The 24,627-nt window shown below is 40.2% G+C and overlaps 2 protein-coding genes across 2 annotated transcripts in view; one reads left to right on the plus strand and one right to left on the minus strand.

Annotated features, from left to right (window-relative positions):
- The window catches only part of LOC131721063 (unconventional myosin-If-like), a 30,868-nt gene extending 13,139 nt beyond the window's left edge, over positions 1-17,729 (minus strand). The window contains exons 1-9 of the mRNA XM_059014183.1: positions 17,182-17,729; positions 7,116-7,244; positions 4,066-4,155; positions 3,752-3,846; positions 2,650-2,737; positions 2,287-2,376; positions 1,069-1,200; positions 344-478; positions 10-142 (exon numbers count right to left, since the gene is read on the minus strand). Coding sequence (XP_058870166.1) covers positions 10-142; positions 344-478; positions 1,069-1,200; positions 2,287-2,376; positions 2,650-2,737; positions 3,752-3,846; positions 4,066-4,155; positions 7,116-7,244; positions 17,182-17,184 — 895 coding nt within the window. The 5' untranslated portion in view covers positions 17,185-17,729. The remainder of the gene's footprint in view (positions 1-9; positions 143-343; positions 479-1,068; positions 1,201-2,286; positions 2,377-2,649; positions 2,738-3,751; positions 3,847-4,065; positions 4,156-7,115; positions 7,245-17,181) is intronic.
- A 1,517-nt stretch (positions 17,730-19,246) lies between these two features.
- LOC117401315 (tyrosine-protein kinase ZAP-70-like) overlaps positions 19,247-24,627 on the plus strand; it is a 68,221-nt gene continuing 62,840 nt past the window's right edge. The window contains exon 1 of the mRNA XM_059013819.1: positions 19,247-19,349. Within this exon, the coding sequence (XP_058869802.1) occupies positions 19,298-19,349 (52 nt within the window). The 5' untranslated portion in view covers positions 19,247-19,297. The remainder of the gene's footprint in view (positions 19,350-24,627) is intronic.

The raw sequence follows: 24,627 nt of genomic DNA on the forward strand, positions 1-24,627 counted from the left end.
CTCACTCACAGTCTGTGCTCTCCACTTGCCCGTAGTTGCCCGCCTCAATGAAGGAGATGTTTCCCAGGTGAAGGATTCCAGCCACAATCTGCAGCACCTGAGCCTGGTCAGCCTGGGAGATGCCAATCACCTTCATGGCTTCCTGGGGAAAGAAGGGAGAAGCCTTTACAGCAGACTCTCGCTGATCCATAAAACCGGCTTCTCCGGCTGTCTATTTCACACCATGAGGCTGAACGTGCCATTTACAGCAGATATTCAATCCCTGCGGTGAATTCAGGGCTCACTTACAGGAGCAGGCATGTTTCTATCTGCTCTGAAGGGGGTAGGATTAGAGAAAACTCACCATGGTTTCCTGGAAGTCTTTGCTGTCATTAGTGCCGTCCACCTTGTAGGTCCCAGATTGGTTCAGATAGAAATAGTAATCCGGTGTCATAATACCCAGAGCCTCGTGCTGATCCTTGGAGGCCCCGTCTAACAACTAGACAGCGAGGACAGGAAGAGGAATCCATCATGGGTGTGGCCAAGGCAAAGCTAATAGACCTACAGCTTGGGCCAAAGGTTTTGCATCACCCCATAGAATGAACTGATTTTGCTTCATAAAGTAAAATGAAATCTGCTGAATAATGTTACGGTAACATATTCAATTACATACCATTTTTTTCCCCTATACTTGAAAAAATGTGACATTTCGAAATCTAACATGAAATACTGTACTACTATTATGTCTTCCAGTAGACTTTTGTGATATCATTTTATAGTTTCTTTGATTGCATGATGTTAAAAAAAAGATCTAAATTATGTTCATATATATATATATATATATATATATATATATATATATATAGAGAGAGAGAGAGAGAGAGAGAGAGAGAGAGAGAGAGAGAGAGAGAGAGAGAGAGAGAGAGAGAGAGAGAGAGAGAGAGATAAATTATGTCTCAATCCTAAAATTCTAGGTGATGCATGATGTTTAGCCATAGCTGTAGACCCAGCCTTGTGCAGTTGCCTCTGCTATGCTGGGGGTATTCACTGACCATAGGAGGCTCAGTTTGATTTAATCCTCCTGCTGACCTGGTAGTAGATATGGAAGTTCCTCTCGTTCTCGTTCTGGCTCACCACTCGCGACTTCTCCAGCAGGAAGTTGGAGATCTTCCCTCCATCCGGCTCACCTCCACGGCTGAACTGGATCTCAAAATATTTCCCCTGAAATTAGACCGGAAGGGTTTCTGTGTGGTGCGTTTGGGTTTAAAACTGCCCCGGACCGCAGGGGTAGGTTCTTCTGCGTTATTTCCCTATTCCATGTCAGAAATCATCACGGCACGGCTTGCATGTGGTTTGAATTAAGGGCTCCTGAAATTTGAATACAGGTTTTTAACTATTTTGCTGTTTTAAGCAGTGGTGTGCTTGAGAGATATCTTCCTATCACATGGGTTTGAATTAAGACATGGCTGTTCTTTTTGCAGGTGTTAAAAAGAACCAAGTAACAAAAACTGTGTTCAATTATTTAATGCTTTCGCTGCACAACATACCAAAAGTCATCAGTTTATCTTTATCACAGCCATTGTTTATTTTGGTCAACGTATTTTCACAGAAGTAAGAGCCAGCGCCACCTTGTGATCTGCCATTTCTGATGAAGTTTCTTTTTGTTTTGCTGGCAATACACAGCTGTGCACTAGATGGCGCTGGCGCCTACTAATATAAAGACACTCTGGCTGATCTAGCCTGCATTACATGTGTCTATGGCAGGCAGCAAGAACTGAAGGCAGCTCCTGATCTCGTAGTCAAAATACCTTAACACAGAACTAAAAGAAATATATTATTGTAGTACTTGCAATAAGAATGACTAACTCCCAAAGGCAACATTTGGGAAGACAGTAAAGCTCAAATCAAAGTATCAAGTTACTCATATATTAATGATATATTATATGCTGCAGTTAATCATAAAATCTTATCTATATGGGCAACCCTTCTTTAATGTAGTGTGTTTTCAGATGGCTGCAGGGTGTCTGTAGTGATGCGCGGTGTGCGCTGTGTGTGAGGGTCTGTTGCTGGGGTTGGCGGGGTGGGGGGGGGTGTTATCTATATAATGTAACTCCCATCAGTGTGTGCTTGACCCCTCCCACTTCCTGTGTGGCTCTGCGGACTGCAGTTTCACTTTTCAGTTACTGTTTCAAACAGAGGATCCTTTAATAAAAGAGTTTCAGTCGGCTGTTTCAAATCTGAAAATTCATATTGTTTAATCTTATTTCAACTCAAAGCAGCAGAGCTGTAAAGAGGGACGGGACTCACAAATCTGCTGGAGTTGTTGTTCCGGACAGTCTTGGCGTTCCCGAAAGCTTCTAGAAGGGGGTTTGACTGCAGAATGATGTCTTTGACGTGCTGCAGGTTTAAGAAAGGGGTTATATTTACAAAAAAACACTCAATCATACATCTCGTTGCGTTGTTAAAAGTTAAGACCCAGGGGTGCCAATAATTTAGCATGGAATTAATTTCAAATTTACCCTAAACGTTTAATGATTGTCAAAAACATGCAGTCCAAATATCAATCCTTTTGGCCTGCATTTAGAATCCAGTTTGAAGACTCTCTGTTGGCTATTTCTGACAATCTGCATGATCTTCGTCTTCCGTGGCTCACGGTTTCTCAGCTCTTACCTGCACCTTGTCTCCTCCCCCCGACACCTTGGAGATGTAGCCCATGATGTATTTAGCTGCCACTGTTTTGCCGGCTCCACTCTCACCACTGAAGGAAGGGACAAGACAGGAGAGAGATGAGGTTATTTCTCCAGACGAGGGTTGTCCCACAGCAATCATGATTTAGAGCTGAAGGCTTTTGGAAGTCAAAGAGCAACAAAAGGGATTTTCGTATTTAAATATTTGACCTGTTTAACGAGCACAATGATGCTGAAGCAGTGTGTAGAGCAGTTAAAAAATGTTTTCCTATGTTATTTTTTGTTTGGTTTCTTATGGCTGTTATAAAAAATGTATTATTATTATTATTATTATTGATTGTATATGGGTTGTATTGGAATCAGGTCTGGAGGTTTCTGTGAATAAAGTAATAATTTGATTATCAAAAACAAATTGATTTGACAAACACACCCTGGCTCCAATTAGTTAAGGTTATCGTGGTTTTCCTGTATTTAAAATGTGTTTTTAGACCCGGTTTCTATGTGAACAACGCTGCTTCTACGCAATATCACTCCTAACTGATAAAGGTCAAAGTTGCAGTGACTGGCTGTCCCGCTCTCAGAGTACAGCAATACAATACTTGTGTGATTGCATCTGGATGCCTTTCAGAAAGGAATCAGCAATATTTTCTAAGAAAGGTAACCGAGAGAGGGCGGCTGCCGGGTGAGGAGTAATGCGGTTCATTTTATATCTTAACCACAAACTATTCAAATGAGCAAACCTTTTGGTAACTAGTTTCTGGTTTAGTTCACAAAATAATAGTTAACAGAAACTATAGAAACCAGAAACCACCCAGCTCAGGTTTTGTCTCGGTTTACTAAAGTCTTCAGACGTTGTCTTTGTAAGGGTATGTTCCAAGTCTGTGGGACTTTTCAAGTTCACTGATGATACAAATGCAATGATATAAAGCACGCACACACACACACACACACAATTTTCAGATAAGTGTCTTCCTGCAGTCGTACACATGCTGTACTGTCCAGTCAGTCCACTTGAAGTGCAGTAATGGTGCTAGACTGTACCTGATAATGACGCACTGAAGTGCAGTAATGGTGCTAGACTGTACCTGATAATGACACACTGGTTCTCTGCATCAATAATCATGTTCCTGTACATGTTGTCTGTCAAGGCGTAGACATGGGGTGGGTTCTCATACTGAGCCTGTGAAGAGACATGCATTACATCGACTGGGTAACAACAGGCATTCCAGAGTTTAAGCAAATTCAATAAAATGTCAATACTGATTAGTTTAATATTTATGCATTGATCATCACTTTGCCATGTTTACTGACTAACACTGTAAAGGCACAGTTTCTCTTTTGGAATACACACGCACACCCATAAAGCTACAATAGATACATATTCTATAATGATACTTACAGCTCCCTGGTAGAGTTCGATTTCTCTGTCTGTGAAGTAGGGCATCTGCTTAAATGGATTCACTGATATTAACACTGAGCCGATGTATGTCTGTAGGTTAGAGTCAAGGAATACAATACAACACAGTACAATACCATACAATACCAAACAACACTATATTGTATCATAGTATAGTACACTATACTGTGCAATACAATTTAGGTTTATAATGCACCATTCATGGAGAAGTATCACCAGGTGCTCTTAAAGACAAGAAAAGCTAGGCAGTGAAAACAAGGGCTCCTATAAAGCGTTCATGGTAAACTATGTCACGTATTACTGTTCTGTATCATTTCCTGCTATTGTCATGCTCAGATTACTAAGTATTCTAGCAAAACTTCCCTTTCTACAACCACCTGGCCTGCTTAATCTAAAGACTCGCAGAAGCTGATAATGACCACTAGGGGTGTGCAGCTCTAATTTCTGCCCCCTGTGGAACTGGAACTAAGATCTCTTGCAGGGGGAAGATAGAGAAGGTTGCGCATCCACAGTGTTCATGGTTTTTAATACCACCTCTGACTTCATCTTGTGCGAGTGTGTATAAGCACCGTTCCTTTGTCCGCTCTTTTCATGTGTTTTATACCGTGAAACATGCAGATATTTCAACGCCATTAATGAGAAGTTGCTGCTTCACAGTACTGTGCCTAATCACTTTGTGCCTTGTAGGTGAAGACCACAGACTTATGTATTATTGATTTAGTTAAAATCTGTTGGTTTTAGAGACAGCAGGGGAGGGCCAATCCAGACATGTACAGTACTTCTGCACATAAGTCATTGAAATACAAGCCGATGGTTAAAACTCCAGTGGTGGCATCAGATCATGTTACCCACAGCAAAAGCATGAGGATGCAATAGTTTAATAGCTTTGAATCTGAATGTATTTGAACATATTAATGTAAAAACCTTAGCTTCGTTTGGCACCTTGACAACCGAAACATAGACTCTAGATGATCACAGTCTTCCATGGTTGTTGCCTAGTCTAATGGTCTATGCGGTCATAAGATGGGGTTTTGTGTAACTGGGCTGTATCTCCCATCACTGAATCATTTATTTTGTACCGTTTGACCTGATTTGGATGCACATCATATGATTATAAAAAACTCTTCACAAAAGTTACCATCATCAAAAGTTAACCTTTGTTTTCTGTGTGTCAGATGAACTCATCCTAGCTATTTCCAACACTACATGTAATTGGTTTACAACAAATGACTCATTTATTTTGTGTCTTCCTGTTTCAGATTACCGTATGCCGTAAAAAATGTTGCTAAATTCATGTGAACGTCTTTGCAAAAAAAAAAAAAAAATTCTCACTTCCTCACTTTGCCACAAACTACCAAAAACAATGTTCCTGTTAAAGCAAAGGAAGTCCAGTCACTTTTCTGTACTGAAGAATGCTAAATATTTCAAGTTAATAATCTGTGGTTGAGAGTGGGTGCAGGGTGTTAATACATTCTCATGAAACGCTGCTTGTCCGATGCACTGCAGGTTAGCCCACCTGCTTCCTGTCTGTCTGTCTGTCTGTCTGCAGCAGTTCTTTCGTTAGATTAGCAAGATAAAGGGTCGTCAGTCTTCAGCCGCCCCCAAGTCTGTTTCTACTCACTGAAGACGTTATGCAGAAGCAGTCTCCCAAATGATCTTCAAAGGCAACGCAATGGCACAGCAGTTATACAGAGTGCTAGCTTCAGAATGAATGTTCTGATTTTGTATAACTTTTAATGATGTTCCTTCTGAGTGGTTCTTTTTGCAATTATGTATTTCCTTTTGTCTTGCTGGCATGAAACAAGATCACAGATAATAATGCATGAATGGGGCCCATTTTGAGCCTAAATAACTAGATGGTGGATGAACACCATAACACATACATATACAGCACTGACACACACACACACGCACACACTGGACTGTGCTCCTCATTGGTCAGAAGTTTCCTGTGAAAAGGGAACTGTTCGGTTGTTTGTTGACTCATGCAAGAGATAGAGTGGCTATAGGAGAACAGGAACAGAATCACAGAAGAATGTGTGTGTGCGTCTGCGTGTGTGCATGTTTGTGTGTGTGGTGTGTGCGTGTTTCTGTGTGTGTGTGTGTGTGTGGTGTGTGTGTGTTTCTGTGTGTGTGTGTGTGTGGTGTGTGCGTGTTTCTGTCTGTCTGTGTGTGTGTGTGTGTGCGTGTTTCTGTCTGTGTGTGTGTGTGTGTGTGGTGTGTGCGTGTTTCTGTCTGTCTGTGTGTGTGTGTGTGTGTGTGTGAGTGTGTAGGGTAGTTACTATGTAGTGGTTCGCTTCCTAACACCCCCCTGCCACACTCAGATGCAAGCCTTTCCTACTGTCCTTGTACGGTATTAAGCCTCACAGACTCCCTCGGTTTGAGTCACTGTGCACAAGGGTTGCAGGGGAGGGCACTGCTTCATACTTCCCCATTTCTGTCCCTCAGTAAAGAGGAAACAGGAGCCTACAGGCAAAAGTCACCATTCAAATGACCCCACATTAACGAACGGTTTGCCAGACTGCCAGAGTGCTTGTGGTGGGTATCACTGTGGGTTTATATATCAGATCAAATATAAAGTGTTAAATGTAATATTTATATTCACGAGCATAAGGTATAAAATGCCTAGTTTATTTTTTGGAGGATTTGGGGCAATTAATTTGATTTCTTTGTCCCCTAGGTGGGTTGCATCAACTGGTAATTAGTGAAATGGAGACAGGCAGACAATGCTTGCGATTGGGTACTTCACACTTTTGGTTGGTGATGTCATAAACAAATGGCCTCCAACTCAACCCATCCACACACAAGCCAGCCAATCATCTATCAGGGGAGGCCACTGCTTGCTTCCAAAAATAACATTAAAACTCCTTCCAGTTTCAAACAAAAGTAAAAACAACAACAAAACCATTCATGAAAATGGGTGTCGCAGTGGCATATAAAGAACAACTTTCACCACTTGCATCTAAAGGGGCTTGCCTGGCAGCTGTTGGCTGAGCGCTCGCACTTCTCCATTCGGTTTCTCTAAAGGATACAAAGATGTAGTCGTCCATGTAGCGTTTCTTGAGATTCTCCACGATGGCGTCCTCTGTGATTTTGGACAGGAGGACCATGTCATCCACCCCACTCTGCTTGACGTTCTGGCTCTGCCAGTGATACTTGGCCTGCAAGACAAGAAAGAAGAGTCACTGCAGGTGTTATCTCATCCAGATCTGCAAGCACTCAATCGGTACTGAGATTGGGTTTAGGTAAACCCCATTTCAGTGGGATCCGCGGGAAGGGAAGAGTCTGGGATCCTGTTGGGCAGACCTGCCTGCAGCCCGGACCAGTCCGGACAGCTTAGGCAGGAGAAGAGGTGAATTGAGCATTGAGACGGATTGGAAATGAAAGCATAGGGACAGGTGTCTGTCAGTATTTGCATTATATAATAAGTGAATACATCATAGGTTGATTCTTATTGCTTAAAGAATGTCATCTTGTGAGGTTTGGGAGGATGGTGAAACGAAGCTGAGCTCAAATTGTCCACAATGTGACTCACAATTATAAATTATAGAAGAGAAGACTGCACTACTATTAAAACAATAATAAAAAAGTGTTGCTATTTTTTTTTTATTTTTTTTTTTACTTATTAACATATGTGTTTATGTGCACAAAATGGTATCTGTACACAGGATAAGAATTACATTTTGACAATTTTTTTTTTTCATAATGCTTCAACAGTGAATTCATATTACAGGGGGTTTTGTAGTTTCTAGAATTCATTTCATGAGATTGTTTTGTGCAGCTTCTGAAGCAGACGTTTTTAGCTCTAACAAATACATAACTAAATATTGACGCTGGTCAGGTGACTGACAGCACACTGCGGACATCTGAAGCAAAGTGTTTGCAAAAGTGATGTGAAAACTCAGGTGACGTGCAGCGGGCTCGACCACAGCTTTCACACTCATTTCTGCTTGTGTTTCTTTGCATTTCAGCCTCTACAGACAGCACCTGTAGAACTCTTTTTTTCCCCCCAGGACACTTATCACTCTTCCTTAAATGCGCTTGACTTGCTCTTATCTGCCCCCTATTTTACTGCATTTAATCCTGTACTTTAGAGTACTGTAATCTGTCAAGTGTTATTTAATCTGTAGTATTTTGTATTTGATTATATCCTGATGTAACTATCACTGACACTCTGCTCCGTTATTGAATCGTATTTTGTCATACTTGTACTTCCTAGAACCAAAGTCATTGTATTTATCTTGCTCTTAATTGTATTATTACTTTTACTGTGATCCTTGAAATGTATTTTTGTTTACGACTGTAAGTTGCCCTGGATAAGGGTGTCTGCTAAGAAATAAATAATAATAATAATAATAATAATAATAATAATAATAATAATAATAATAATAATAATAATAATAATAATAATACAGACCGATAACATTTCCTTGGATTTAATTAACACGGCCGCAATGAAACATTCAGGAGTGAAAAGTCTGCGTTATAATAAATGAGAAATAAAGAACTTGCGAGCCCTGAAAAGACCATGGGCTTTAGTTTTGACACAAATTTTCAAAAACGCGTGGTATCATTTTAATTGTATTTCTCCTTGCAAGAAATATGAGTGAATTAAAGACTGGAGCCAACGGTTGGACAACATAAACCTCATTTATCTTAAGAATAATTTCTGTTCTGCTAGTTATGCACTATGAACTTATCGTTTCCCTCTGCATCGCACTCAACATTTACAAATACTAAAAGAAACTCAAACGTTTCAACTAGAAGTTTGCATTAAAAAATAAACTTCAAGTCAAAACGTTTGTCATTGAATTTATTTCTTCTTTTAGTATTTCTAAATTCTGCGGTATTAGATTTTTAATCGTTGTATTTGGCATCTTGATAAAATGTAATTGGACCAGACCTTGAATATTACTGTATTGTGTATGAAGTCCTCTGCAGAGATGTGAGAAACGTTTTGCACCTGTCTGGCGTTGTCTTGGCTCTGCACACATTATTCAGAAACCTCAAGACTGATTGCAACTTTTGCAGAGCAAATTTTATATCGCTGCATACAAACGTGTAAAAAATGTAAAATCTGAGCTAATACTTGTGCATCCTAACAAGAATTACTGTTAAGAAGTCTCAGAGTAAAGAAGTCTTAGAGTACTTTAATGATATCGTGGATTGGTTGGTTTTATTGGGTTCGGAAAATGTGGTTTCAAGTTTAGACTCTTTTGTTGTTATTTTGTGCTTTTTCAGATTATCTACGCAAAACTCTCCAAAAGTCCCTTTGCTGTATCAACAGATTGCATATTCAGGTGACTTTTAATGGCTATGTTTAGGTTCTAAAACTAATTAATCCGTTTGCATCTATTTCTAATAAAGGTAGCAGAACACATTGTTGCATTCTGCATACTTTTAACTGCAGTCCTGTAAGTTCACAAGACAAAGGCAAGGTTAAAATCAGTTCAAAGGCATGACACCATGTAGCATCTACTCTACGAACACACTGTCTTCTTTTTTTAGAAGTGTGGGTGGGGTGTTTCATTTTCTGCAAAGGGTTGATAACAAAATAGGGAATTTTTAGAAATGACGAACATTGCAGTTAAGATCAAACATTTTTTCACGGCCACATTAAAATCCAGTATGTTTCCCTGAATGCCTGTTAAGATCAATTCTTCTTAAAAGTTTTCTTGAACTGTCAATTATCTCCTTACAAAACGAAGCAGAGCATTGCCTGCAGTGGATTTCCATTGGTAGGTGGAAGCCTTCATTCAGCCTCTGTCCCGCCTTCCAGCAGTTCCAACCAATCTCCTTATTAGTATCCACCTTCAATGTTCTCTATCATGGAGCATTCACAATCAAGGAATACAAAGCAAGCCCATTCAATCCCAGTTGTCCAAACTGTTTTCCAAATGGTTTAATGGCCCTAATTCAGACCCTAAATTATTGACCTATTTTTACCTTTACAATGTATCCTAATCAACCCTGGAGAGGAATGGACCTCCATTACTTGAATTGGGCACTCCGGCTTTAAATTAATAACAGACAAAGTCAAGTATCCAATATATTTAGCTGTGTGTAGCTACAGTAATTATCCTGCAATAACACTGGAACAATAAGTCTGATTTAGTGTCTTTCTCAGGGGTGGTTGTGTAATTACAATGTAATTATTATAGAACCAAACTGAGACACTTAATGTAAAGTGTTGTTGGGGTGTCTTGTGTAGATAATGCAGCAGGCTAGGTGTCTATAGTGTCAGCAGCACCACTGTTTTTACAGGGTTTTCTTTAGCGGAGACCCTTGAATAAAAAGCCATACATGTGATTTCAATGTAGAATATTGTAGAACTTAATGGGGGAATAGCGTCGAAATGTTGGTATTGAGGACTTATAAATTGCCCTAGGATTGTCCTACATTTTAAAATGAGTTTTCTTGCAGTTTCTAATACTAAAGAGGCTGAAAAGTGTAAGGTACATAATTAATGTAACGCTGCTGTACCAGATGTGGGTTTGATATTAACTAAACAGGTTCTCTCAGTACAGGGTTGTGGTGGCAAATTCCATCTGGTGGCAAATTTCAAAAGGGCAGAAAAGAAAAACAGGACATCAAGTCATACATCATCAGATTTAATTACAATACGATTCATGCAAATATACACTGTATATAAAATGGTATTATTATATTGTATATTAAGTCTGCAGAGATAAAAACAAATACAAACTCAACGTATGGTTTAATTTATTAATAATCCAGTACTTCATTACAGATTATTATATAAACAGATTTAACAGGAGAGCCGCAATAGATCAAAAATCATCCAGTGGCTTGCCTTTACGACTTTTTCTACTCAAAGGAAATTCCTGACGTGACTTTATCTGACAAAATGTGCCCCTGGATGGAATTTGCCATGCTGGTACAGCATCATATAATCATACCAGTCTACCACTATTACGGTAAAGCCCAGGATAGGCATTTTGAATTGCAGTAAACAGCTCTGAAAGTGCATATAGACCTATTAATCTGTGTCTCTGCTAACAGTTTTATGGTGATGCTAACCACAATGCTCTAAAAATAATGGATGATACATTTTCAAAGCCTGAAAGTCCCCCCTTATAGTTAACTAATGTGATTATTATTAACAGAAAATGTTCACCCGGTGCCAAGCAGCAACCATACCACTGCTAAATGCAAATGTAACCCTTTATCATACCCAATCAAGTTAACCCAATAATACCTGTAAAATAATCATTTAAATAACCCACCCATCTTACCCGCTCACATTGCCGTTCGTCTTTTAATTTTTAAAACACTGAAGTGAGTCAAACTTGTTTTTAAAACCTAGTCTTGGGATCCTGTCACTGCCTGTGATTCCTGGGCTCGACTGTTCAAGGCAGCTGATTGGCCTCAGTGAACGGCTTCTAATCTTTTACCTTGGGAACTCTGTTTCCCAGCTTGCCATTGCCATTATTTCCTGCTTACTAACTAAGTAGATGCTGACGTTTTCGACTTGGTCCTTGAGGCTGGAATGGTAGATATGATAAAATAACCCTTCACTGTACCAGTGTTGGGAGCCACCATGGCAGAAACCCATTTTCAGGGATTAATATGAAGAAAATCCACCCAATTGTGAGACGCCTTCCTTCTGAAGGCCTATTTTCAAGAAAGGCATCATTATGTATTGATGGATACCAAGATATCAATGCCACATTTTCATCTGCCACTGAGATGGAGTTGAAAGTGGTTTGACATCAGACTTGTTCATTTCCATCAGCAGCAGATCGAGATCAAATCCATTTAAACTGGGACTCAAATCCATTTAAACTGTCAGTCAGCTCCAGTTAGGATTGCAGGCTGGCAGAACTCCATCTCTCCACACTGATGGGGGAAGTTACCTAATAAGTGTGCAATACAAAAGGTTTCTATTTTTTGGTAGGTCACACATAGTATATCTAAGATTGATATATTTAAAATAAACGTTAATTGTTCCAGCAATGCCTGACATGTTGTTAGACGTTCTAATATCTATAAGTGTACAGATATTTTGGTTTTCTTTAAAGCCAGTAACATGAATAGTACTGGTATCCAAGGCAACAGTCTTTGAAAAGAGGATGTAAGCGGCTGAATGGATTTCAACACAGTCCTGAAAAAGCCCTGCATCTTTGAACTTAAAAATACGGGAACCTTATCAAGATGATACATCCAGCTGTTAAAGTCACACAACTAGCTGCAAACAATAACGTTCTCTTCAAGGCCTGAAATTCAGCTTTTCGGGAATGAATTGCTATTTTTACTAGCCGAAATGCGTTTTAATCTTGCAAGCCGTAAATGTGATAAAGAGGAGAATCAGCAGCAGAAAAGTGTCTTTGCATTCTCTCAGGCTTTTCTTCTCGGTTAGTAGACCACATCTATAAATACACTGCTTAGTTCTGCGCTCCTATTAGCATGCATGTAAAAGAAAATAGCTGCCGTGTATGAGATAGCTCAGACCGCAAGAGTTTGTTTTTCTCATTTCAGGTCATCTCTCAGTCTCACTGCCCAGTCAGAGGCCTGACCAGCAGTGAGACTGAGCAGCAATACAAGGCTAATTACACAGAACTATAAAATATACAGTAGGGCAGAACAGTAGACCCCACTGGCCTATAATTATGGTATCATAACGTAATGCACGCTAATAGCGGCTGTAGCCAAACTTCATATAATGGCTTCTATTAACACAAAGTTTTAAGTAATGTTTTGTTACCCTTACATCATTTTTTATTTTTTTTATTTTTTATATATACTTTAGTCAATTTGGACAAAACTTATGTTGGGTTAACTTTAGTTTCTTATAATTAGATAACTTTAGTTTCTGTTATTTATGATTTATATGTCAAAATAATAATAATAATAATAATAATAATAATAATAAATGCCCGTTTTATACCAGGTTCTTACTGTTATGACACAGCCCTTGTTGTTTAGGCCACTATCTGGAAAGATCTATGGTTTACTCCACAGTGACAGCATATGACAAGCCTTTGGGGATGCTGTCAGATGTGGCCCACACTTTTCTGAGTGAAACTGTCCCCACCTCTTCAGCACCTGTCATAAACCAACCAGCTGCTTCCCCTAAAGACTGTGAAGCCAGACACGTTTTGACCCCCGGAAGACACTGCTGGGAACCAATGAGCCAAGAAGTGGAACCAACTACCTGAAAGTAAGTTTGCAATCCCAATAGCTTCCTTCACCAATACACATGTGAGCTCTACATAGCGAATCACAAGGTGCACGACAGGTAGGATTCATGGAATGACTTTCATTAGCTAAGACAACCCTCTGTAAAGAGGATGTAGCTTTAATGATACCCTTTCTATGGTGTTTGCAAGACAGCTTCACCTGTCCATAGCTGCTCTTCAGCTCCAATTGCCTGCCATAGGTATAGGTAACATAAGCTAGATTAGTGGATCTTGTTTTGTTTTGCTGGCAATACGCTGCTTTGCAGGCCATGTTTCTGATACCTGCTTTGGCTGATCTAGAGAACTCATATTCAAAACCCCTCAAAAACACAACATTTGAGAAGGTGTGCACACATCATAAAGAGGTAAAGGGAAGAGCAAAAAATATGTTCTGAATAGAATTTCTTTCCCCTATTGGCACATACTCTTCTCCCCAGTATGAAGTGGTTTTGCAATGTATTTACGCTGTGGCAGATGGTTATTAAGATGCTGGATCATTCTGAGAGGCTCTGACTGTATCAGCACTAGTTCCTTATTTTATTCTTGCATCATGTACGGTCATCTTTTCAACATCTCCCTTCTGTGAAGCTGCCCTACTACCTCTTTTCAGAGGCAAGCTGAAATCCACAGGGGAAGAATCTCCTAGCATGCGTCTGATCTGTGCTTCACAAGTTTCTGTAATTTAGCGTTCACTTGACAGCATTTTTCGACGTTGCCACCTGTCTCTGTTTTCCCTGGATCGCCCCGGTTTTGAGGAAGGTGTCCCGGGAATTAAACATGCCTTCCCAGGACACTAAGTGACAGTAAATTGAGCACAAGTTCGATAAATTGGGACACAATATTACTGCAATAGACACATAATATTAATGGGTTGTCAACACTATAGTAGTAATATTATCAATGTTTCCCATTGGATGAATACAGGATTTCTAAAGAGAGTTTTACATTTTTAACAACCCTCCTTCTGTTCGGAGGTCCCGTTTTTTTTTTTTTTTTTTTTTGTACAATCCTATCCAAGTCATATTCTTTTAAATCGATGTTCCTGTTTCATTGGCTTCAGTATTGCTTTCACTGCTCCCCTTATCATTGCGCAATTGAACTTTTTTGAATACGCCGGACTGCCCGCTGTTGCTGCGGTATGCAATTCGAAATCTTTGCACGGCTTGTAATTCATAGCAAATTAATTTAGAACGAATGGCAGTGGGTGGGAGGGGGTTGTACAAGGATGATTAGCACAGTCCATATTTGGGCTGAGAGCATGACAAGCATCAAAATAACAAGAACCATCACCTTAACAGGATGCAGTGGAGCCCCAGGGGGCCTGTTTGGGTAATTGAAACCCACAGGCAGGCCTATACAGCCGATATTAGACACACACACACACACACACAGAGAATGAAAACAAGCACTAGGTGTCAATAGGATTTTGTGATGGGTGGTGTTTAGTTATGGAATTAATCAACTGTTTTTTGTTTTGTTTTTTTAAATGCTGTGCATATTTACAGTGTAGTGCATTCAGCAGCCCTGAGCGCATCAGCAATTCAGAAGACCTTTCTAGTAGGAGAGTGTGCTATTCAGCGTTAGGTGTTTAGGGAATCAAGGCGGTTGTAATACATTAGAACGAGTGGAATCTTTCTGCCACACTTAACGAATCCTGTCTTCCTGCGAAGGCCATCGAAAGACACAGCCGAATCAGCACAGAGATGACTTATTGCCCTTAGAAATGTTTTCCATAGTAAAAGCATAGCACAGCATAATAAAGCATAGTGAAAGCATGCTAAAGCATAGCAAAGCAATGTAAAGAACAGCGAGGTATGGTAAAGCATATTAATAAACATGGCAAAGCAGGGTAAATTATGGTTAATACATGGTATTACCATGGAACAAGCCTGGTAAAATACCATGGCAAACTTGCATTAGGGTGATTATGGCTTATTGATTACAATCCAAACCACAGCACTTCATAATAGCTATATCTTGAAGATGTTTGGGATTTTATCCATATGCAAGACTGTAGGTCAAACCACATTTTAATAAACATACACTGAATGATTGCAGATATTTATGATTAGGTTTGCTATTATTTGATTTTTATTTTTTTGTCAAATTTGTCTCAAATAAACTGTAGAAAACGCAGCATATAAAAGTGTATTACACAGACTTTTATAGCATAAATTTACGAGTAAAAATAATATGCACAGAACAAAACAATAGATAGTTGAACAGAACTAACTTGCACTTATTATTCGGAGTCTGAGCTCCCCGTCCTGCTTCAGGCTCAGCACAGCTGGACTCAGAGTCACTGGAAGGCAAGACAGACAGGCCCGCTTCGTCCTGCCGCAGAGACTTCAGCCGTCAGCAGGGTATTGTGCACAATATTCATTAAGTGTTTTCCTCTTGTACCTCATTTTCAATTCAAACAAGTAACGGTCACCGTATACCTAAAGCAAAAGCTTACGTACACCTTAATCACCTAATTTCAAAGTAGGCGCTTTGAATGACAGGCGCTGTAGCTGGCAAATGAAAGTGCACAGTCGGTGCAGGTCATGATGATTGACAGTCATTTAAGCGAATGAGAGCATTCGAGTGCTGCTTCAGTCAACGATGTCAGAACAGGGTGAAATGACAGTGCCAGTGAAACTACAGTACTAATGGACCACTGAGATGACTGACAGCGACCCCCAGCCATTTAGAGCGGAAAGGAGACGGGACAGACAGTAAGCATAAAAACTACACAAACTAAAGAGGATTTCTAAATGATTATTTTTAGTAAGAAAATAAAAAATAGCAAGTGGTTTTACTGACGTTTATCCTATATTTATTTATTTCAGTCGAACTTATATTTTTGGGGAATTTGACATTTAACAAGCTTTACTGATTAATATTGAAAAGTAGCAAGCCTAGTTATGATTAAACGTTTCTTTACTAAACGCATTATTGATCATTACTGTCTTTTCAGGATGTAGCCAAAAAATTACCAACTTCCATCAGCTCCTGTCCATTGCTGGCCATTCTTACAATATTCCCTTTGGTCAATACATGTCATACCATCTTAAGTCTTATCTATGTATATACTTTAGAATGCATGTGTGTTTTTTAAAAGTCTTGGCAGAGAACTTTTCATACCTCAGAGAGTTCACATGATTTTTTTTAAACTACCCGAAGGGGGTACAGTATGAATCATTATTTACACACAGGTTTAGAGGCATCAGCGTATTGCAGTATTGGAAACAGACACTGGTAACAAGGGGTTAAAACCAGGGGTGTAGTTTTATATGACCACCAGGTGGTACTATGCACTATTACTTTTCATAATCTCTTTAAAGGAGAAGCAATTTAATCTACACTTTTCTGTTTTAGTTTCACACATCGCTACTGTTATGAGTCAACAGCCATACATTTATGGCATGCAATTCTCTGATAAGATAAATGAATTGCATTTAGGCACACCAATGTATCTTATATTAACTGTATCATATATTAAACTTTCAGCCTAACTTCCTGGTTTGTGGCTTATTGCCAAACTCTTTTACAACCCTAGCTGTGTTTTGTTTTAACTGGCATTTAATATAAACAATAGAAATTCTACCAAAATAATTATTTATAATATATTCTTTGCAATTCCTTTGGTGTAATTGAGTTTTACTCCAAAACACAGCATGAAAGGTTTATTACAGAACTCTGTTTTGTAGTCTGTGGTTTGACTGTTAAAATTTAGTAAGCCAAACCTAGCTACACAGATGTAGCACTTGTATCCTTTAAAATGTTTTGGTGTGATAGCTACCACTTGTTAGCCAACATGAGAATGAGCTATGAATCTATATATAGTTATCAAAGTTTGCTCTATGATATTATACACCCAGTTCTGATAAAGAGAGCAAGAAAAGTTTGTACTTACCATCTTGCAGCCTTTTATATTCCAGCCCCCACCTCCTCCCTGTACAGCAGCACCAACTCAATCCAGATCCTATTCCCAAGCCCCTGTCCCTTTAAATGCAACACATCTCTTTGGGATTTCTGAAAGCTCTTCAGCAGAGTGCAGCCCTGCTTAGTCCTGCTCAGTCGCACTGCACACTGCAGGTCTCTCGGCAAGCCGCTCGCAGTTCCTCCTTCAACTTCAACTTCCTCAATCATTTAAAGTTGTAACAGTTTTTGAAAAAGGCTAATTTTTTTAAGTTACTTTCAAAGGAACAGGTTTAAACATCTGTGGTGGGTTACAGGTCAGAAGGGCTAGTCAATATTTCAAACATCAAAAGCATAGAACAGGGGGTGTCTTCTCAGTGGAAGAATGCATTCTTCCATCGCCTTCTGTGCACTGTCCAGTTAGTTTAAGTCCTCCAGGTTTGGAGCTGTAAGGACCTGTGCTTCCTTCTGCTTTGAAACCACATCCCCATTCTGTGAAACAAATATGCTCCAGCTGCTGCTACTTGCAGAGATGGAAAGTATACATGAATAAGAAATTTAAGCTGTGTATTAACTCTGCCACCCACCCACAGAGTTTCAACACAGACTAACAACCGGCGGAAACAAACCAAAACTATTTCTAAATGGAATCTTTAGGTTTACAAGCACACTATACCACTAGCTGCCCCCTTACCTTCATCAAATATTATTATTTATTTCTTAGTAGACACCCTTATCCAGGGCAACTTACAATTGTTACAAGATATCACATTATTTTTTACATACAATTACGCAGTTGGGTTTTTTTACTTGAGCAATCTAGGTAAAGTACCTTGCTCAAGGATACAGCAGCAGCATCCCCCACCTGGGATTGAACCCACGACCCTCCGGTCAAGAGTCCAGAGCCCTAACCACTACTCCACACTGCTGCCCAATGTCACTAGTGTACAGCAGATTTACTTACATTAAGTGTCTAGCTGCAGAGAATGTGGTCAGTACACACCACAAGAAAAGCTTTCAAATCCATTCACAATAAGATGTTGATTCGGTAAAGCAGTCAATTAAATAAAAAAAAGGGTGTCTCTTATTATTAGACTTCATTTCACACAGAGATGACATCTCTTCTGCAATAAGACTCCTTCACATGACGTATACAATCAATAACTCCCGACAGGGTGTTCAAATATAGTCTAATACCTGCACGACTCCGGGTGTTGCTTGGCAGGAGGCCTAGTCCTGCGGTTTTTGGACCACTCTATGAATCATTCACAGTGGTCCTGAAACCGCCAAGCTGTGCTGCTATGGCGACATATCTGCACAGGTAGGAGCACTTGTTGTTAGCCAATCAAATTGCTGCCTCTATTCTTGCCGTTTTAAACTTACATTGTAGACTTATCACGTACTGTTTTTAGGTAGCTATATTGTGGTTGGGAAACGGAAATTACCCAAAACTTTGAGTTGAGGAAATAACACATTTTACAGCCTTGAAGATAATACTATCAATTATTCAAACCTGTCAATCAAAATCCTAAGGTAAAACTTGTAAGACGCAAGTAGACAAACGTTTTGTTTTCTGCCGCCTCCAGTGGTCAGCCCCACTGTAAACAATAACAGTTCGTGTGCAAAACTAGTTTAGATTAGTTTAGCTTGCTAGGAGGCCATTGGTTAGAGCTCGCCCCTACAGCCAATCCACGAGCACATCTTTGATAAGGGGGAGGGATTTAGTGGGTCAGAACAGTGAGCGATTGAGAGAGGGAGAGAGCGCGCGCGAAGACAGTCGAGCGGGAAAGAAATATTTCTTCAGCGATTCGTAAGCAATTATATCGACCAGATATTGACAGAATTTTGATTGTTAGTCAACCAGACTAACCTCTGTTTGTTTTATTTAGTTTTAAAATCAGACAATCACTTTTATGTCATGGATAACTTTTTTTTTTTTTTTTTTTTTTTTTTTAAATGTGTTTAGAAACCGGCTTAATTTTGATGGGACAGTGCTTTTCATAACAAATTAATAACAAATATTCTCATTAGGCTGTACACGGAGAAAATAAACAGAAAAATAGCCGCTGAAGAAATATTGGGATATCCAGATAGCACTCGGGGTGACCCGGATGAAACCCCGAGTAAATCTGTCGACGTTTGATGGAAGAGGAGCCTCGCCAGGTGAGTGAAACACCCCCGTTTTATTCAGGGTGTCGTCCGTATTGCTGTAACGCGACTCACGCGTAGAGCTGGAGACGGAGCCTGTGCGCCTGCGTGAGTACCGAGCTGCGGGTTGCATCACGCAGTTCTTGGAGTAGTGAGCGAGTAGTTAATACACATCGTTTGGTTTGGTTTACTGGGGCCGGCACTTGTATTTGTTCATTTTTTATTTTTTCTTCTTTTCTATCGTGGCCCAGTTTCCTAACAGCAATAGCTAAAGTTACTAGCTCATGAGCATTAGCCTAGCTAACAGGACACGTAAATAAATACTGTAGTATATTTAGCCCACATCTTCTTATCGATTATGTGTGTGAGTGAGTGAATATATTTGCAAGTTTCTGTATATTTGCACATGTATTGTTTCTTGTATTGTTATAATTTAACTTTTGGGTGTTATTCCCCATTACCCTCATCATCACTGTCACTTTATCATTCTTGTTTATTATCTGATATTCAGTAAACGTTCCGGAGAATTAATTGAAGTTCATTAACCGATGAGCATTGCGTATCAGGAGTTGACACAGGCCTTGTCATTATATAATTTAATTACTAGATAACACCGTTCACATTACACTCTATGGAGGCACCCCACATCAACGTGTTGTTCTGTAACACCTGACAGAGAAGAAACAGTGGTTTGAAGTGAGCTGCAGCCCATGGACCACCCACAAACTCATGGCCACGTGGTGTTGATTCACCCAGGTAAACCCCTGCACACCCACAACTGTCACCCACCAGTTGATATGGCAGTTACCAGTACTCTAACACTAGCTGAAGCGTCTGTGTAGCCCGCTATACCTTTTAAATGAATAAACTCAACAAATAAGCCTCAGATATGTGTGTTGCTTGGGGATACATTGGCACTACTGATTACTGACTCATGGGCTCAAGAGCTCAGGAAAGACTTTTGAAACATACTGATTGGGATTGTAGAGGACTGTGCAGTGTTATTATGGTTAATGTTCAAGAGAATTTCAAAGCCCATTTATTATACTTCCTTATTTAGTGCCAGACTATTTTCACAAGTTTTAAAAATGACTTATGACGGCTACCACATAAATTGTTGAAGAAAAAAAAATACAATTATTATTTCCTACTAAGTACTAAAAAGCAACTGTGTTCTGTGTGTGTTTTTAAACGATAATTTGTTATCACTGCACTTAAAAACAAATCATTGTTATTATAGACCATTAAAAAAACAAACCCTTAAAACGTGTTCTGTTATCTCTCTTTAGCTTTTTGCCTTTCTTTCTTTTGCTGTCTTCTGCGGTCATCTCCATGGTTGTCATAATGATAGAGTTTTTTTTTCCCCCAGCTTAAACTACTTCTGTTTCGCTCATTAAAGAAATCACAAGCTGTAGTGTATCGTGACATATCCTACAGCAACGGAGCGATCTGGTTGGTTGGAAAGGTTTACGAAAGTGTCAGTAGAAAATAATCTACAGACCTGTGTAACCTGGAGGGCCGTGCGCGCTTTCTAAACATGTTGATTGGCTGAGAGCTACTCACTAATAACGCAGAGAGTTCGAGCGAGAGAGCAGTGCTCATTTAAAGGACCAGAGTGCTGCTGCTCCAGTGCCTTGAGGAGGATTCAAGGGGTACTCCAAAAATAAACCAGAGAATGTGTTATTTTCCCTGCATGTGTGTGACATGCTGAAACCTATTAGCTTCATAAGTGAGTAAAAAACAGGACGTCGTTATTAACCTTGCAAATTGAAGGAAATATGAAGACAGCTAGTTGAATTTCAGTTTTATTTGTACTGGAAGTGGAGATGTACCTCGACATTTGTGCACAAGTACTGTCCAGTGAATGTTTGAAACCCTGCAAATTAGAGACGTTTAATTACCAAGCATGAAGCATGAAGCAGCAGTGTGGCGTAGTGGTTAGGGCTCTGGACTCCTGACCAGAGGGTCGTGGGTTCAATCCCTTGTGGGGGACACTGCTGCTGTACCCTTGAGGAAGGTACTTTACCTAGATTGCTCCAGTAAAAACCCAACTGTATAAATGGGGAATTGTATGTAAAAAAAAATAATGTGATAGCTGTATAATGTGAAATTATGTATAATGTGATATCTTCTAACAATTATAAGTCGCCCTGGATAAGGGCGTCTGCTAAGAAATTAATAATAATAATATATAAAAACAAGCAACATTCATTTTCTGAGCCAAAGGCTAAGGAACTGTTTGGTACTAAAGCCGTAATGAAATCCACAACTACCGCGGATAAAAAGCTTGTAGTGTCAGCCTACATAGTGGCGCAGAACACTGCTAAAGCAAAAAAATCACATACGATTGCTGAGGCGTTGATAATGCCGTGTGCCATTGAAATTGTAAAGGAAATGTTTGGAGAGCGGAAGGCCAAAGAACCGGCAAAAATACCAGTGCCAAAGGACACTTTCAAACGACGGATCGCTTTTATGTCAGAAGACATAGTTTCGCAGTGCATTGATGGGCATAAGTGGAATAAGGAAATAAAGTAAAACGCTTTGTTTTGCAAGGAGCTCAAGACAACAACAAAGTCAGATGATATTTTCAAACTCTTAGATGATCTTATGACTTCAGCAGAAATCAGCTGGACTCATTGCATTGGGGTCTGCACTGGTGGAGCCGCAGCATTGCTCGGAAAGCACTCTGGTGTTGTGCAAAAAATAAAAGCCGTTGCACTTCGCGCTATTTGGACACATTGCTTTTTACACCGAGAGGCGCTTGCTGCGAAACATGTTGAACCAGGTCTTCAGTGTTCTTGACACAGCGGTAACACTCGTTAATTTTTTTAAATCCAGAGCAACAAACTCCAGGTGCTTTGCTGCACTTTGTGAGGAAATGGGCGCAGAGCACAATACAGAGGTGTGATGGCTATCTCAAGGCAGAATGCTTACCCGTATATTTAATCTCAAGGAATAGTTACGTACTTCCTCAGCTGATAAGAAACCCCAACTTGCCGAAGTGCTGAAAGATGACGTGTGGCTGGCAAAACTGGGTTACCTTGCAGACATATTCAGCGAAATGAATAAGCTGAATAAAACTATGCACGGTGGGAACACTCATATTATTGCCCAGCGTGAAAGAATTGACGCGTTCAAAATGAAACTACAACTCTGGAAAGTTCGTGTCTGTGGGGGGACTACTGATATGTTTGACCTCTTTGACGTAATCAAACCGCTGCTGGCAGCGCATCTGTCTGGTCTACTCAACAAATGTAATACTTACTTTCCTGAACCATTAGTGAGAATATTGAAGCTAAACTGCCACCCTCTCTCCCATCAAAGCTGTTAGAAGAGCTCATTGACATTTCATCAGACAGCTCCCTCAGAACCAACTTCAGTGAAATGCTGCTGGAGACATTGTGGTGTGAGTACTCCGATGAATACAGCACTGCTTCTTTTGCAGCGATGAAAGTGGAAAACAAAGTACCGAGCCAGGATGAACATTGACCATGACATGCTTGTGTGCTTAGCGAAGATACCTCTACGTCTTGACAGAAACTCAGCACCAGCAACAAGTTTCAAAACAAAAGTAAGCAAAACAAAAATAATTATATATATATATGTGGAGGGGTACCAACAAATTTGAGCACGTCTGTATATATGTGTGTGTCAGGGATAGAAATGAGACTCCTATTGCATAGCAGTTCGATCCATTCTTGGTGTTAGTGGTTTAATAAGACAAACCTGAACTTGTTCACACTGGGGCTAATCAAGCTACTATAGCAATATGAGTTATTTCCAACCCTGATTTGTGTGTATGTGTATGTATATATATATATATATATATATATATATATATATATATATATCTATATATATATAATGTATATGGTGGGCCGTGGAATTTTTATAGAGATTCAGAAGCAAAAAGGTTGAGGACCCCTGCTCTAGTGGTATGCTGCCATCTAGTGGTATTGTCACTATCTGACAGCCAAATACATATTCAAGATACATTAGTAGTGTGCTGCCGTATTAAAATGAGCACCTCCTAAAATAGTGGTAATGGCGTCTGCATCGTAGAGCTCAGAAGGAGTATACAAGAAGGTCGCAGAATTGGGCATTCTGACTGTTGGTGAAGTGCGAGGCAGATTGCCAGAGATCTTGGACTTTCGAATGGGTGTGTGCAGAACAGTATTGTGATCGACAGGAGTGTCTGACCGCTGCACAACGTCGGCCTGGCCACCCATCGACAGCACCTGCTCGCCAGGTCCATCCCAACCCAGAGGGTAAGGGCGTCTGCTAAGAAATAAATAATAATAATAAATAACATTGTCAGCTCCACAAACATGAGCCAACGCGCAGCAGCACAACGGGTTCTGCATGGGCTCGGCTACAATGGTTGAGTCACCTGCTGGAAATCCCTGCTCACCCACCCATGCAGATGTACAGTGCACAAAACACTGGGCCTGGCAAATGTTATACAGGCCTCTGCAGATGTGGAGAACCGTTTTCTGATTTCAGATAAATCCCACTTCCAACAATTCAATTAGAATAGACACATGTGGGAATGGAAGAGGGCTGGAGGTGAACTGCAGAGCGATTGCTTAAAGGGAATGTTAAAACATAGTGGCTGCAGCGTCACGGCCCGGGGTACGATTTGGTTCAGTGGAAAGAGCTGGTTGTCATGGAGGGATGGCTCAGTTTGGAATGTTACAATGCTATCCATCAGAACCGTCTCATACAATTGCTCGGTCACAGGGTTTTACAGTTTACATTGCACCATCTGCAGGAAGACAGCGACACATGATATACATCCAGAATCACCACTACCTGGAAGAGACAACGGGCTGCAGCTTCTTCCCTGGACTCCTCAGAGTCCCAAAATGAACCTAGAACATCTGGAACACCTCGATAAACAACCGTGGAGAACTCGACCACTACCTGCCAATGTGAATGAACTGCGGCCAAAACTCATCGAACTGTGGCAGAATCTGGAGCAGAGTTCAATACAGAATCTCATGGATTCCAAGCCTGCACGGGTTCAGGCCCTGCCAAGCTAGCAGATCCTGATGTGTTTGTTTCTGCTCGGTTTTGTGCTCACGTTGTGTTGCAGTTTGGTATAATAAATGTCACCTCTGTTTCAAGACTGTTCGTTTTAATAAGGCAGGGCGCTGTAATTATTACAGGCATGTTTTATTCTGTCACCCTGGTAATATTGATGTGTAAGGTATTACTGGAACCTCTCGGTGGGGTTTATTTCAATGATCTCAGCTCTCACTTGGCACTGACACACATGTGCAGCAGCTGAGAG

This window comes from Acipenser ruthenus, chromosome 47, assembly GCF_902713425.1.
Source record: "Acipenser ruthenus chromosome 47, fAciRut3.2 maternal haplotype, whole genome shotgun sequence".
Lineage (NCBI taxonomy): Eukaryota > Metazoa > Chordata > Actinopteri > Acipenseriformes > Acipenseridae > Acipenser > Acipenser ruthenus.